The following is a 16,744-nucleotide window of genomic DNA, read 5'->3' as shown; positions in this document are numbered from 1 at the left end:
TCTATTTGTCTCCCGAGGATAGAATAATCTGCCCCCCCCCCCCCCCCCCCCCCCCCCCCCCCACGGTTCACCTGTGGTAACATGACGGTTCTCGACTCCCCGACAACAGTTCCACCGATAGCCAATGGGAAAGAGGTGTAACTCCGTGACCTGGAAGCGGCGCGAGCTAAGTTAGAAAAAAAAGTGGGCAAATCGATCTCCTTAAAAAGAGAAAACGGAATCACTTGAGAATCATTCCGGTAAATTCAACGTGCCAAAAGGACTTGAAACTTCTGTGGGGGTGGCGGGAAAACCCAACTTTGTTTCATGAGCAATCTTTTCTATGAGCTATTCGAGGGCAGGAGAAGCTGGGTCCCATGCCGCTGATTAACATTGCACACTTGCGCGGGTCTTTTCCGGGAAGGGCTCTCGTTTGAAGTGAAATGGCAAATTGTTCGCCTTGCAGTGGACTCGGGGGGGCTCTGACCTATGAGGAGAAGAGGGTCAGCATCTCCCCAGATCTGAATGCCAAACTGCTAAAAACAGAGGGCAACCTACAGTGGAGGTGAGATCCCAGCGACATCAGCTAAATCTGAGATGGGGTTTCTTCCACCCGGGAAAAAAAACTCATCTTGATCTTTCAGAACACAATGCTCCCAATAAAGCTCAAGACATTTTCCAGAATCACATTTCCCAGAATCCCTGACGAGTCGACAGATGGAGCCCCATAATGACTGGCACAATATTCAGATATGCCATCCATGCACAGTCACACAGCCTAGCCTATGGCTATAATGCTGTCCTCAGCATAAGCCAATGAGGAGAACACCCCCCCCCCCCCCTTGAAGTGGTTACAAGGACATTATTACTATTATTGCTGAGTATTGGACTTTGTTAATATTATACTGCCTATGGTCCAGGATATTAAACAATGATGATACCACACCAATTAACGAATAATGTCACACGGACTGAGGCTGCTTCCTGGTGGGGCTCCAGAGCATTGAATTCCTACATGGGAAAATATGGCTATATAAATTGGAAGCTATTCCCCTACTATTTTTTTTTTGTTCGCTACAGCTAAGGAGAGATGGTCAGTCTCATTTGGGCTACGACACAATACCATTTAGGGCAGGCTATTGAATGTGTCTCCCAGGGAGGACTTGGCCTACAGGCCATGATTAATGATGGTTATGATCTAGATTATAAAACTGTATGGTTCGAGCCCTGAATGCTGATTGGCTGACAGCCAATTGCCAACAAATGCTATATAACAAAGTATTGAGATAAACTTTTGTTTGTTGTTGATAGATACCCACCCTAACTCATCAAGACTGATAGATACCCACCCTAACTCATCAAGACTGATAGATACCCACCCTAACTCATCAAGACTGATAGATACCCACCCTAACTCATCAAGACTGATAGATACCCACCCTAACTCATCAAGACTGATAGATACCCACCCTAACTCATCAAGACTGATAGATACCCACCCTAACTCATCAAGACTGATAGATACCCACCCTAACTCATCAAGACTGATAGATACCCACCCTAACTCATCAAGACTGATAGATACCCACCCTAACTCATCAAGACTGATATATACCCACCCTAACTCATCAAGACTGATAGATACCCACCCTAACTCATCAAGACTGATAGATACCCACCCTAACTCATCAAGACTGATATATACCCACCCTAACTCATCAAGACTGATATATACCCACCCTAACTCATCAAGACTGATATATACCCACCCTAACTCATCAAGACTGATAGATACCCACCCTAACTCATCAAGACTGATAGATACCCACCCTAACTCATCAAGACTGATAGATACCCACCCTAACTCATCAAGACTGATAGATACCCACCCTAGCTCATCAAGACTGATAGATACCAACCGTAGGCTGTCATTGAAAATATGAATTTGTTCTTAACTGACTTGCCTAGTTAAATAAAAGGAAAAATAAATAAAAAACATACACACACAACAAGTAGGTCACATGTCAGTACAGACACACAACCAGTAGGTCACATGTCAGTACAGACACACAACCAGTAGGTCACATGTCAGTACATACACACAACCAGTAGGTCACATGTCAGTACAGACACAACCAGTAGGTCACATGTCAGTACAGACACACAACCAGTAGGTCACATGTCAGTACAGACACACAACCAGTAGGTCACATGTCAGTACAGACACACAACCAGTAGGTCACATGTCAGTACATACACACAACCAGTAGGTCACATGTCAGTACAGACACACAACCAGTAGGTCACATGTCAGTACAGACACACAACCAGTAGGTCACATGGCAATACATACACACAACCAGTAGGTCACATGTCAGTACAGACACACAACCAGTAGGTCACATGGCAATACATACACACAACCAGTAGGTCACATGTCAGTACAGACACACAACCAGTAGGTCACATGTCAGTACAGACACACAACCAGTAGGTCACATGTCAGTACAGACACACAACCAGTAGGTCACATGGCAGTACAGACACACAACCAGTAGGTCACATGGCAATACATACACACAACCAGTAGGTCACATGTCAGTACAGACACACAACCAGTAGGTCACATGTCAGTACAGACACACAACCAGTAGGTCAAATGTCAGTACAGACACACAACAAGTAGGTCACATGTCAGTACATACACACAAACAAAAATATGTATTATTGATAAACATACTGAATCAATGCATTGATGAATTGAATTTGTTCTGAACCTGGGGTAAGTGTGTGTGTAAGTTGACTATGCAAACAATTTGGAATTTCTGAAACATTCATGTTTCTTGTAAAAACAAGAAGTGACGCAATCATTCTTTCCTCAACTCTTAGCCAAGACACACTGGCTTGCATAGTATTAATATTAGCCCTCTGATTACAATGAAGAGCAAGCTGTGTCTCTCTGTTCTGGGCCAACTGGAGCTTAACTAGGTCCTTATTTGCAGCACTTGACTATATGTCTGGACAATAAACAAGATAAGATAAAACTAGAGCCTGCAGGACTTTGTGGAGTGTGGTGTCAGAAAAGCAGAGCATCTCTTTATTACGGACAGACCTCTCCCCATCTTTACAACTACTGAATCTATATGTTTTGACCATGACCGTTTACATTCTAAGGTGAGACCAAGTAATTTAGTCTCCTCAACTTGTTCAACAGAAACACCATTCATTACCAGATTCATCTGAGGTCTAGAACTTAGGGAATGATTTGTACCAAATACAGTTTTAGAGATGTTCGGGATCAGTTTATTGCTGGCCACGCATTCCAAAACAAACTGCAACTCTTTGTTAAAGGTTACAGTGACTTCATTAGCTGTGTTTGCTGATGAGTATATGGTTGAATCATCAGCATACATGGACACACATGCTTTGTTTAATGCCAGTGGCAGGTCATTGGTAAAAATAGAAAAGAGTAGAGGGCCTAGAGAGCTGCCCTGCGGTACACCACACATTACATGTTTGACATTAGAGAAGCTTCCATTAAATAAAACCCTCTAAGTTATATTAGATAGATAGCCTGGATACAGCCCTTAGCTGTGGTATATTGGCCATATACCACAAACCACTGAGGTGCCTTATTGCTATAATACATTGGTTACCAACATAATTAGAGCAGAATCCACAATATGGCAGAGGTTGAAAAGCCATAACACATGTTTTCTCAACAGATGATTATGGGCAATAATAATGCCTCGCAAACGTCCATTAAAACTGTACATTTAAAGTCCCTAAACTCGGCAAGAGTCTATTGTCTTGCTGATAACCCATCAAGGGTGGATGGCTTCTAGCCCATCAAGGACACGTTGTTTCCAGAGCTCACAGGTGTGCCTGGCATGGATTGTGACATCTCGTTCCTTGCCCTCTTCAACTGGTCATTCTCCGCCTGACTCTCCGCAAATGACGAGTGACTCTCCGCCAATACCGCTTGGCTCTGGACCAATGCATCAGTTGCCGCCCCTCTCTCTGCCCTCAGAGAATGTTTCTCTTTCTGTAGCTTAATAATTTCTTTGTTTAATACTATGGTATTTCTATTCCATGAAAAAAACAAAAATCTGATTGATTTATCAAGACCAGTCCCCACGCTCTGTCATTCAGTGATATTCCCTATTGTCCTGCTGAAAGTTGAAATAAACATCTGCATTTTGAAAGAGTATTTCTATCATTATTTTATTAACGAAAGCATAAAGATGTTGATGAAGAAATACTGTACAACATTTTACAGTTGCATTAGGTTTGGAGTTAGAAATGTAAAACTTTAGAGTACTTAATACATTGCAAGTTGGGGGGATTTTCTTCACACCTTACCTAGATGAGCTATTAGACTATCCTTTTGCAAAGGTATGACGAGTCTATTGTCCCGCTAATAGCCAATTCATGGAAACATTGTTTGCAGAATTCACAGACTGCTAACACTTGTGAAAAACAAAATGCCTCCAGCATCTAGAATGGTAGAAATATATGATTGAATTCGAAAAATAAATTAAAACCCACATGACGTTCTGTTTTATACTAACAAGTGGTTGCCATGGTGAATAATCCAATAATAACTGGTATGACACGGCTCTCGGAACTCATTAAAAGGCGGCTACCACATGAAACTACGTGAAAATACTTGCAGATCAATAACGTGTTCCTGTAGATCTAATTATATTTAGAGGATTGGAGGATTCTAAATTAATATCTAATTTTTCTTTAGGGCAAATCTGGTCTGTGATATTGATTTAGAAATGTAAAACCTTACAGAGAATATCTAAGCAGCTTTTATATAATTATAATGCAGGGTTAATTATAATAATAATTGTTGGATAACAGATCGGCTCTCGGGACTCATTAAGAGGCCTCAATCTTCAATGTAAATCATTCATTCAGAAGGTTACACCCATAGGTTTTAGGCCTGCAGTAGGTTATAATAATCCATGCCTTCCAAAAGTTATGTGTGGAGTTAGAATTTCGGCTGTCAGAAGTGTTAAAATCAACCAATGTCAGCCTTTAAATGCTTTATTATCCAAATGTCTAATTTGCGTGTGGGTCGATGGAGAGAAACAAAGTGGCACAGTTTGAGGCCATGAGGCGGAGAGTGATGCTGGCGCCGGAGAGAAAATAAATACAAAGAGTACAAAAACAGCTGCTTCGATATTCTCTGTAAGGTTTTGCATTCATAAATCAATATCACAGACCAGAAAAATGCCCCTTAGATATTAATTTAGAATCCTCCAATCCTCTAAATATAATTAGATCCACAGGGACATTTTATTGATCTGCAAGTATTTTCATGTAGTTTCATGTAGTTTCATGTAGCCAGCCGCCTTTTAATGAGTTTCGAGAGAGTCAGTTGAAGTCGGATGTTTGCATACACCTTAGCCAAATACATTTCAACTTAGTTTTTCACAATTCCTGACAATTAATCCTGGTAAAAAGTCCCTGTTTTAGGTCAGTTAGGATCACCACTTTATTTTAAGAATGTGAAATGTCAGAATAGTCATAGAGAGAATGTCACGACTTCCGCCGAAAGTCGATCCCTCTCCTTGTTCAGGCGGCATTCGGCGGTTGAAGTCACCGGCCTTCTAGCCATCGCCGATCCACTTTTCATTTTCCATTTGTTTTGGCTTTGTTTTACACACCTGGTTTCAATTCCTCAATTACATGTTCATTATTTAACCCTCTGTTTTCCCCATGGTTTTTGTGCGTGATTGTTTTATGTATGTTCGGTCTGTTATTGTGGGCTCGGTATTACGACATGTTATTGGCATATTTGAGTAAAGTTACTTGTGTTACTCATCTCTGCTGTCCTGCGCCTGACTCCTCTGCACCAGCTACACCCAGACCGTTACAGATAATTATTTATTTCAGCTTTTATTTATTTAATCACATTCCCAGTGGGTCAGAAGTTTACATACACTCAATTAGTATTTGGTAGCATTGCCTTCAAATTGTTTAACTTGGGTCAAACGTTTCGGGGAGCCTTCCACAATAAGGGTGAATTGGCCCATTCCTCCTGACAGAGCTGGTGTAACTGAGTCAAGTTTGTAGGCCTCCTTGCTCGCACACGCTTTTTCAGTTTTGCCCACATACAGTGCCTTGCGAAAGTATTCGGCCCCCTTGAACTTTGCGACCTTTTGCCACATTTCAGGCTTCAAACATAAAGATATAAAACTGTATTTTTTTGTGAAGAATCAACAACAAGTGGGACACAATCATGAAGTGGAACTACATTTATTGGATATTTCAAACTTTTTTAACAAATCAAAAACTGAAAAATTGGGCGTGCAAAATTATTCAGCCCCCTTAAGTTAATACTTTGTAGCGCCACCTTTTGCTGCGATTACAGCTGTAAGTTGCTTGGGGTATGTCTCTATCAGTTTTGCACATCGAGAGACTGACATTTTTTCCCATTCCTCCTTGCAAAACAGCTCGAGCTCAGTGAGGTTGGATGGAGAGCATTTGTGAACAGCAGTTTTCAGTTCATTCCACAGATTCTCGATTGGATTCAGGTCTGGACTTTGACTTGGCCATTCTAACACCTGGATATGTTTATTTTTGAACCATTCCATTGTAGATTTTGCTTTATGTTTTGGATCATTGTCTTGTTGGAAGACAAATCTCCGTCCCAGTCTCAGGTCTTTTGCAGACTCCATCAGGTTTTCTTCCAGAATGGTCCTGTATTTGGCTCCATCCATCTTCCCATCAATTTTAACCATCTTCCCTGTCCCTGCTGAAGAAAAGCAGGCCCAAACCATGATGCTGCCACCACCATGTTTGACAGTGGGGATGGTGTGTTCAGCTGTGTTGCTTTTACGCCAAACATAACGTTTTGCATTGTTGCCAAAAAGTTACATTTTGGTTTCATCTGACCAGAGCACCTTCTTCCACATGTTTGGTGTGTCTCCCAGGTGGCTTGTGGCAAACTTTAAACAACACTTTTTATGGATATCTTTAAGAAATGGCTTTCTTCTTGCCACTCTTCCATAAAGGCCAGATTTGTGCAATATACGACTGATTGTTGTCCTATGGACAGAGTCTCCCACCTCAGCTGTAGATCTCTGCAGTTCATCCAGAGTGATCATGGGCCTTTTGGCTGCATCTCTGATCAGTCTTCTCCTTGTATGAGCTGAAAGTCTAGAGGGACGGCCAGGTCTTGGTAGATTTGCAGTGGTCTGATACTCCTTCCATTTCAATATTATCGCTTGCACAGTGCTCCTTGGGATGTTTAAAGCTTGGGAAATATTTTTGTATCCAAATCCGGCTTTAAACTTCTTCACAACAGTATCTCGGACCTGCCTGGTGTGTTCCTTGTTCTTCATGATGCTCTCTGCGCTTTTAACGGACCTCTGAGACTATCACAGTGCAGGTGCATTTATGCGGAGACTTGATTACACAGGTGGATTGTATTTATCATCATTAGTCATTTAGGTCAACATTGGATCATTCAGAGATCCTCACTGAACTTCTGGAGAGAGTTTGCTGCACTGAAAGTAAAGGGGCTGAATAATTTTGCACGCCCAATTTTTCAGTTTTTGATTTGTTAAAAAAGTTTGAAATATCCAATAAATGTCGTTCCACTTCATGATTGTGTCCCACTTGTTGTTGATTCTTCACAAAAAAATACAGTTTTATATCTTTATGTTTGAAGCCTGAAATGTGGCAAAAGGCCGCAAAGTTCAAGGGGGCCGAATACTTTCGCAAGGCACTGTAGTTTGTTATTTAGAATGATTTATTTCTCTTTTTAGAGGGATTGAAACCAAAAGCGCACCGTGCCTATTTTTCGAAAATCATCAGTGTAATTCTCCCATTGTATTTATCCAAGTTCTCTTTCAACTGCAAATTTCATTATGATTAAATTACTATATGCCAATCCCTCAGACATAGTTTTAACAGGCAGTATCTGTTCTGCTCTGTTCAGATTCACTAGAAGCAGCAGACAAGGTGATTTAATGTCTCCTTTGCTATTTTTGTTATCCATGGAACCCCTGGCCCAGGCAATTTGTCAATCGAAGGAAATAACACCAATTTCCCTGAAATCTACTGATCACTCCATGTTATTATATGAGGATGATATTTTACTAAATCTAGACAATGAATCCCAATTTGCCCCCAAACTCATTGAAGATCATAGATAAATTCGGCTTTATCTAACCAAATCAGCCCTTCTGACTCTCAAGACGTCGATGGAGGACTCCGTCGCTACTTATGGAACCCGATGGAGGACTCCATCTCTACTTATGGAACCCGATGGAGGACTCCATCTCTACTTATGGAACCCGATGGAGGACTCCATCTCTACTTATAGAACCCGATGGAGGACTCCATCTCTACTTATGGAACCCGATGGAGGACTCCATCTCTACTTATGGAACACGATGGAACCCGATGGAGGACTCCATCTCTACTTATGGAACCCGATGGAGGACTCCATCTCTACTTATAGAACCCGATGGAGGACTCCATCTCTACTTATGGAACCCGATGGAGGACTACATCTCTACTTATGGAACTCGATGGAGGACTACATCTCTACTTATGGAACCCGATGGAGGACTACATATCTACTTATGGAACCCGATGGAGGACTCAATCTCTACTTATGGAACCTGATGGAGGACTACATCTCTACTTATGGAACCCGATGGAGGACTACACCTCTACTTATGGAACCCGATGGAGGACTCAATCTCTACTTATGGAACCTGATGGAGGACTACATATCTACTTATGGAACCCGATGGAGGACTACATATCTACTTATGGAACCCGATGGAGGACTCAATCTCTACTTATGGAACCTGATGGAGGACTACATCTCTACTTATGGAACCCGATGGAGGACTACATCTCTACTTATGGAACCCGATGGAGGACTCAATCTCTACTTATGGAACCTGATGGAGGACTACATATCTACTTATGGAACCCGATGGAGGACTACATATCTACTTATGGAACCCGATGGAGGACTCAATCTCTACTTATGGAACCCGATGGAGGACTACATCTCTACTTATGGAACCCGATGGAGGACTACATCTCTACTTATGGAACCCGATGGAGGACTACATCTCTACTTAAGGAACCCGATGGAACCTGATGTAGGACTCCATCTCTACTTATGGAACCCGATGGAGGACTCCATCTCTACCTATGGAACCCGATGGAGGACTACATCTCTACTTATGGAACTCGATGGAGGACTACATCTCTACTTATGGAACCCGATGGAGGACTACATATCTACTTATGGAACCCGATGGAGGACTCAATCTCTACTTATGGAACCTGATGGAGGACTACATCTCTACTTATGGAACCCGATGGAGGACTCAATCTCTACTTATGGAACCTGATGGAGGACTACATCTCTACTTATGGAACCCGATGGAGGACTACATATCTACTTATGGAACCCGATGGAGGACTCAATCTCTACTTATGGAACCTGATGGAGGACTACATCTCTACTTATGGAACCCGATGGAGGACTCAATCTCTACTTATGGAACCTGATGGAGGACTACATATCTACTTATGGAACCCGATGGAGGACTACATATCTACTTATGGAACCCGATGGAGGACTCAATCTCTACTTATGGAACCTGATGGAGGACTACATCTCTACTTATGGAACCCGATGGAGGACTACATCTCTACTTATGGAACCCGATGGAGGACTCAATCTCTACTTATGGAACCTGATGGAGGACTACATCTCTGCTTATGGAACCCGATGGAGGACTACATATCTACTTATGGAACCCGATGGAGGACTCCATCTCTACTTATGGAACCCAATGGAGGACTCCATCTCTACTTATGGAACCCGATGGAGGACTACATCTCTACTTATGGAACCCGATGGAGGACTACATATCTACTTATGGAACCCGATGGAGGACTACATCTCTACTTATGGAACCCGATGGAACCTGATGGAGGACTCCATCTCTCCTTATGGAACCCGATGGAGGACTCCATCTCTACCTATGGAACTTGATGGAGGACTACATCTCTACTTATGGAACCCGATGGAAGACTACATCTCTACTTATGGAACCCGATGGAGGACTCCATCTCTACTTATGGAACCTGATGGAGGAATTCATCTCTACTTATGGAACCTGATGGAGGACTCCATCTCTACTTATGGAACCCGATGGAGGACTACATCTCTACCTATGGAACCCGGTGGAGGACCCCATCTCTACTTATGGAATGACAATCGTTTCCTATTTTAAATATTGGTTAGTAGATCTATTGCCTTTCTTAGATAAAACCATTGCCAGAACTTTAACAGATCTCAAATCAATTAAAACCTGTCACATTCTGACCTTAGTTCCTTTGTTATGTCTTTGTTTTAGTATGGTCAGTGAGTTGGGTGGGTTGTCTATGTTCCGTTTTCTATGTTGTGTTTTTGCGTTTGGCCTGGTATGGTTCTCAATCAGAGGCAGGTGTCATTAGTTGTCTCTGATTGAGAATCATACTTAGGTAGCCTTTTCCCAACTGTGTTTCGTGGGTAGTTATTTTCTGTCTAGTGTGTTTTGTCACCTTACAGAACTGTTTCGGTTTCGTTTCTTTCTCTTTGTAATTTTGTTTAGTGTTCTGAGTTTAAATAAATATCATCATGAACACTTACCACGCTGCGGTTTGGTCCTCACCTCATTCCAACGACGATCGTTACAAAAACCAACCTCAGTAGGTGGACTTACATCCCAGTTGCTTTAAGCGGCAGAATATCTAATGGTCGAAATGAATATATTGCCACGGCTGATTTTCTGTAGTTCAATACTTCCCATGTCTCCCCCTTCAGGCTATTGGCACAAAATTCATAGTCCAGTTTCAAGGTAAGCGATCTCGTATAAAATTAACAAACATGTTAAATATGTAGGAGAACTATCTGTACTAGAGGTCGACCCATTATGATTTTTCAACGACGATACGGATACCGATTATTGGAGGACCAAAAAAAGCAGATACTGATTAATCGGGCGATTTAAAAAAAAATGTATTTGTAACAATGACAATTACAACAATACTGAATGTACACTTATTTTAACTTAATATAATACATCAATAAAATCAATTTAGCCTCAAATAAATAATGAAACATGTTCAATTTGGTTTAAATAATGCAAAAACAAAGTGTTGGAGAAGAAAGTAAAAGTGCAATATGTGCCATGTAAGAAAGCTAACGTTTCAGTTCCTTGCTCAAAACATGAGAACATATGAAAGCTGGTGGTTCCTTTTAACATGAGTCTTCAATATTCCCAGGTAAGAAGTTTTAGGTTGTAGTTATTATAGGAATTATAGGACTATTTCTCTCTATACGATTTGTATTTCATATACCTTTGACTATTGGATGTTCTTATAGGCACTTTAGTATTGCCAGTGTAACAGTATAGCTTCTGTCCCTCTCCTCGCCCTTACCTGGGCTCGAACCAGAAACACATCGACAACAGCCACCCTCGAAGCAGCGTTACCCATGCAGAGCAAGGGGAACAACCACTCCAACCACTCCAAGCGAGTGACGTTTGAAACGCTATTAGCGCGCACCCCTCTAACTAGCTAGTCATTTCACATCGGTTACACCAGCCTAATCTCGGGAGTTAATAGGCTTGAAGTCATAAACAGCTCAATGCTTGAAGCACAGCAAAGAGCTGCTGGCAAAATGCACGAAAGCATGAATGCTTACATGCATTTTGAATGAATGCTTACGAGCCTGCTGGTGCCTACCACCGCTCAGTCAGACGGCTCTATCAAATAATGGACATAATTATAACATAATAACACACAGAAATACGAGCCTTGGGTCATTAATATGGTCGAATCTGGAAACTATCATCTCGAAAACAAAACGTTTATTTTTTCAGTGAAATACGGAACTGTTCCGTATTTTATCTAACGGGTGGCATCCCTAAGTCTAAATATTGCTGTTACATTGCACAACCTTCAATATTATGCCATAATTACGTAAAATATTGGCAAATTAGTTTGCAATGAGCCAGGCAGCCCAAACTGTTGCATATACACTGACTCTGTGTGCAATGAACGCAAGAGAAGTGACACAATTTCACCTGGTTAATATTGCCTGCTAACCTGGATTTCTTTTAGCTAAATATGCAGGTTTAAAAATATATACTTCTGTGTATTGATTTTAAGAAATGCATTGATGTTTATGGTTAGGTACAGTTGTGCAACGATTGTGCTTTTTTCGCAAATGCGCTTTTGTTAAATCATCACCCGTTTGGCGAAGTTGGCTGTCTTTGTTAGGAAGAAATAGTCTTCACAGTTCGCAACGAGTCATGTTAGCAGGCAATATTAACTAAATAAGCAGGTTTAAAAATATATACTTGTGTATTAATTTTAAGAAAGGCATTGATGTTCATGGTACACGTTGGAGCAACTAGTCCTTTTACGCTAATACTCACTGCATCGATTATATGCAACGCAGGACACGCTAGATAAACTAGTAATATCATCAACCATGTGTAGTTTACTAGTGATTATGATTGATTGATTGTTTTTTATAAGAAAAGTTTAATGCTAGCTAGCAACTTACCTTGGTTTCTTACTGCATTCGCGTAACAGGCAGTCTCCTCGTGGAGTGCAATGTAATCAGGGGGTTAGAGCGTGTGACTAGTTAACTGTACGTTTTTTTTTTTTTTCTTCTGTGTTATTGACTTGTTTATTGTTTACTCCTCTGTGTTGTTGTCTGTTCACACTGCTATGCTTTATCTTGGCCAGGTTGCAGTTGTAAATGAGAACTTGTTCTCAACTAGCCGGTCAACCTCTAATCTGTACTAAACTTGAGGTTGTATTTCCAGGCTTTAGCATTTCATCCCATCCTGAATTGGTTTAGACATAATTATTCCTCCCCCTGGCTGAGTATAAAGAGAAATATGGTGTCTCCTATTGTCCTGGAAGAGGTGGTCTCTTGATACTAGCCATCCCGGATCCGGGATTGTGAATACAGCCTCAAGCTCATTACCATAACGCAACGTTAACTATTCATGAAAATCGCAAATGAAATGAAATAAATATGCTAGCTCTCAAGCTTAGCCTTTTTTTAACAACACTGTCATCTCAGATTTTCAAAATATGCTTTTCAACCATAGCAAAACAAGCATTTGTGTAACAGTATTGATAGCTAGCGTAGCATTTAGCGTAGCATTCAGCGGGCAACATTTTTCCAAATTAACTCCATAATATCGACAGAAACATGGCAAACGTTGTTTAGAATCAATCCTCAAGGTGTTTTTCAAATATCTCTTCGATGATATATTGTTCGTGGAAGTTTGGTTTCTCCTCTGAATCACATGGAAGAATGCACGCACCTGGAGATTACGCACCAATTTTGACGCAGGACACCAGGCGGACACCTGGTAAATGTAGTCTCTTATGGTCAATCTTCCAATTATATGCCTACAAATACGTCACAATGCTGCCGACACCTTGGGGAAACGGCAGAAAGTGTAGGCTCGTTCATGTCGCATTCACAGCCATATAAGGAGACAATGGAAAACAGCGCCTCAAAAATTTTGCTCACTTCCTGTTTGAAGTTTCATCTTGGTTTCGCCTGTAGCATCAGTTCTGGGGCACTCACAGACAATATCTTTGCAGATTTGGAAACGTCGGAGTGTTTTCTTTCCAAAGCTGTCAATTATATGCATAGTCGAGCATCTTTTCGTGACAAAATATTGCGCTTAAAACGGGAACGTTTTTCATCCAAAAATGAAATACTAGCCAGAGGTTCAAGAGGTTTTAAACAATGTAATATGGTGTCTCCTATTGCCCTGGAAGAGGTGGTCTCCACTGATACATCCTTAAACAATGTAAACTACACTTTGGTCCTATTATTGCTTACACAATTTATATTTGGCGCAAAATTGTAAAACAATGTAACTGAGAATCAAAATGGCATGCCCATACTCAGAGTTATAGGGGGTTTGGGACTGACAACCAACCTGTTGATTTCATGCAATTCTACACATTTTTCCATGACTTATGCCATATAAATTATATCTGAGTGAGAGTAACTAACAAAATCAAATTGGGGCCCCCTGGAGGTTAGGGGCCCTGGGCACGTGCCGTGCGTGACCGGCTGGTATCCGGACATGATGCTCCAAGTTTAGACAGCTGGCTAGACAAATTTAGCAATAAAGCAAGTGTTAGCTGACATGGCTAATTGAATGACTGTCAGTGACTGACGTAACAAGAGAACATTTGCTTATGCAAAAATCAATTTTTGTACTTGCACCTACTATTCTAACTCTCCACATTATCTTCAGAACCCGAATGAGTTCTGCTTATGTCTGGAGCCAGCCCTGGTCTGTGTTTCTGTCTGTGTGTCTGTCTTTTGGTCTGTCTGTGTGTCTGTCTGTGTTTCTGTCTGTGTTTCTGTCTGTGTGTCTGTCTGTGTTTCTGTCTGTGTTTCTGTCTGTGTTTCTGTCTGTGTTTCTTTCTGTGTTTCTGTCTGTGTTTCTGTCTGTGTGTCTGTCTGTGTGTCTGTCTGTGTTTCTGTCTGTGTTTCTGTCTGTGTTTCTGTCTGTGTTTCTGTCTGTGTGTCTGTCTGTGTTTCTGTCTGTGTTACTGTCTGTTCTGTCAAGACATGTTGTACTGAAAATACTAAACAAAGCATCTGAATGAAGTGAATGATGGCAGTTTTCATGTCTTATCTCTCCTTCAGACGCTGGATGATCTCGAGGCGAGGACCAAGGAGGCTGGGATAGAGATCAGTGTTCGCCAAAGCTTCCTCACCGACCCCGCCCCAGCTGTCAAGAACCTCAAGGTGCCTCCTTCACCTCCCACCTTCCTCCCTTCCTCCCTCTTTCCCTCTCCCTCTTACCTCCCTCCCTTCCTCCCTCCCTCCCTCTCTCTCACCTCCCTCCCTCCTTCCCTTACACTCTCTTCCTGGTTTATCCCCCCTGCTGCCATGGCAACTGCCAGGTGATTGAACACATGAGATCAATCACGTCCGAGCTTGGTGAACAAACCCCGGAGAGACTCTAACACACACACACACACACACTCACACACACACACACACACACACACACACACACACACACACACACACACACACACACACACACACACACACACACACACACACACACACACACACCGTTAGTACACAGGAGCAGCAAGGGCCCCGGCTGGCGTAGCGAATCAGACATAATCACCGCTGCCACCACACCCGCAGAAACACAGGGCGAGCTGGAAATCCTGTCTTTTATTTTGAAGAGACTCAAGTTAATTAGAGCATAAGGTTGACCCCCTCTACCCTCATTTCTGTTCCCCCTCTACCCTCCTCTACCTTTCTGTTCTCCTTTCTACCCTCCTCTACCTTTCTGTTCCCCCTCTACCCTCCTCTACCTTTCTGTTCTCCTTTCTACCCTCCTCTACCTTTCTGTTCCCCCTCTACCCTCCTCTACCTTTCTGTTCTCCTTTCTACCCTCCTCTACCTTTCTGTTCTCCTTTCTACCCTCCTCTACCTTTCTGTTCCCCCTCTACCCTCCTCTACCTTTCTGTTCCCCCTCTACCCTCCTCTACCTTTCTGTTCTCCTTTCTACCCTCCTCTACCTTTCTGTTCCCCCTCTACCCTCCTCTACCTTTCTGTTCTCCTTTCTACCCTCCTCTACCTTTCTGTTCCCCCTCTACCCTCCTCTACCTTTCTGTTCTCCTTTCTACCCTCCTCTACCTTTCTGTTCCCCCTCTACCCTCCTCTACCTTTCTGTTCTCCTTTCTACCCTCCTCTACCTTTCTGTTCCCCCTCTACCCTCCTCTACCTTTCTGTTCCCCCTCTACCCTCCTCTACCTTTCTGTTCCCCCTCTACCCTCCTCTACCTTTCTGTTCCCCCTCTACCCTCCTCTACCTTTCTGTTCCCCCTCTACACTCCTCTACCTTTCTGTTCTCCTTTCTACCCTCCTCTACCTTTCTGTTCCCCCTCTACCCTCCTCTACCTTTCCGTTCCCCTTCCCCCTCTACCTTTCTGTTCCCCCTCTACTCTCCTCTACCTTTCTGTTCCCCCTCTACCCTCCTCTACCTTTCCGTTCCCCTTCCCCCCTCTACCTCCTGTCGTGTCTTGACTATCATTAAAGGGAAGACTGTTATATTATCAAATGAATTATCTGTGTAATGATTACGTGATTAAACTAATCATGTAAACATGAATTAACTAGGAAGTCGGGGCACCACGGGAACATGTTTAAAGAGTTACTATTTTCTGAATTGAACTCTCTTCAGATATTTTCATATCTTATCGATTACAGTCCCTTATTAATGTATTATCACCCCATCGGTCATATTCTGAATGTCGCAAACTCTTTTGATATCTGCACAAACCCCTAGATTAATGATGAATCAGCGATATACAAATTGGCTTAATTATTTATTTATTAATATTAATGTATTATCACCCCATCGGTCATATTCTGAATGTCGCAAACTCTTTTGATATCTGCACAAACCCCTAGATTAATGATGAATCAGCGATATACAAATTGGCTTAATTATTTATTTACTAACTAACTTAATAATCACACAGAATTACATAAACACACACACACACAGGAAATGTTACACATTGAATACGACATAATACCATGAAAAGTCCCTAGTGGACTAAACCGATATGACGGCTTGTTACACAAAAGGAAAAGGGAGGGGCATGTAAGAAAGAGCGGGAGAAAAGACAAAGGACTTCACTATCATACA

The 16,744-nt window shown here is 42.0% G+C and overlaps 1 protein-coding gene across 1 annotated transcript in view; it reads left to right on the top strand.

Moving 5' to 3' along the window:
* The window catches only part of LOC110487865 (gamma-aminobutyric acid type B receptor subunit 1), a 198,377-nt gene that overhangs the window by 92,879 nt on the left and 88,754 nt on the right, over positions 1–16,744 (top strand). Inside the window, exon 9 of the mRNA XM_090227436.1 lies at positions 14,714–14,815. Within this exon, the coding sequence (XP_090083562.1) occupies positions 14,714–14,815 (102 nt within the window). The remainder of the gene's footprint in view (positions 1–14,713; positions 14,816–16,744) is intronic.

The sequence above is a fragment of the Oncorhynchus mykiss genome, chromosome 30 (assembly GCF_057628025.1).
Source record: "Oncorhynchus mykiss isolate SJ-2025 chromosome 30, ASM5762802v1, whole genome shotgun sequence".
NCBI lineage: Eukaryota > Metazoa > Chordata > Actinopteri > Salmoniformes > Salmonidae > Oncorhynchus > Oncorhynchus mykiss.
The sequence above is the reverse complement of the archived record's forward strand: the minus strand, read 5'-3'. Positions and strand labels throughout refer to the sequence as shown.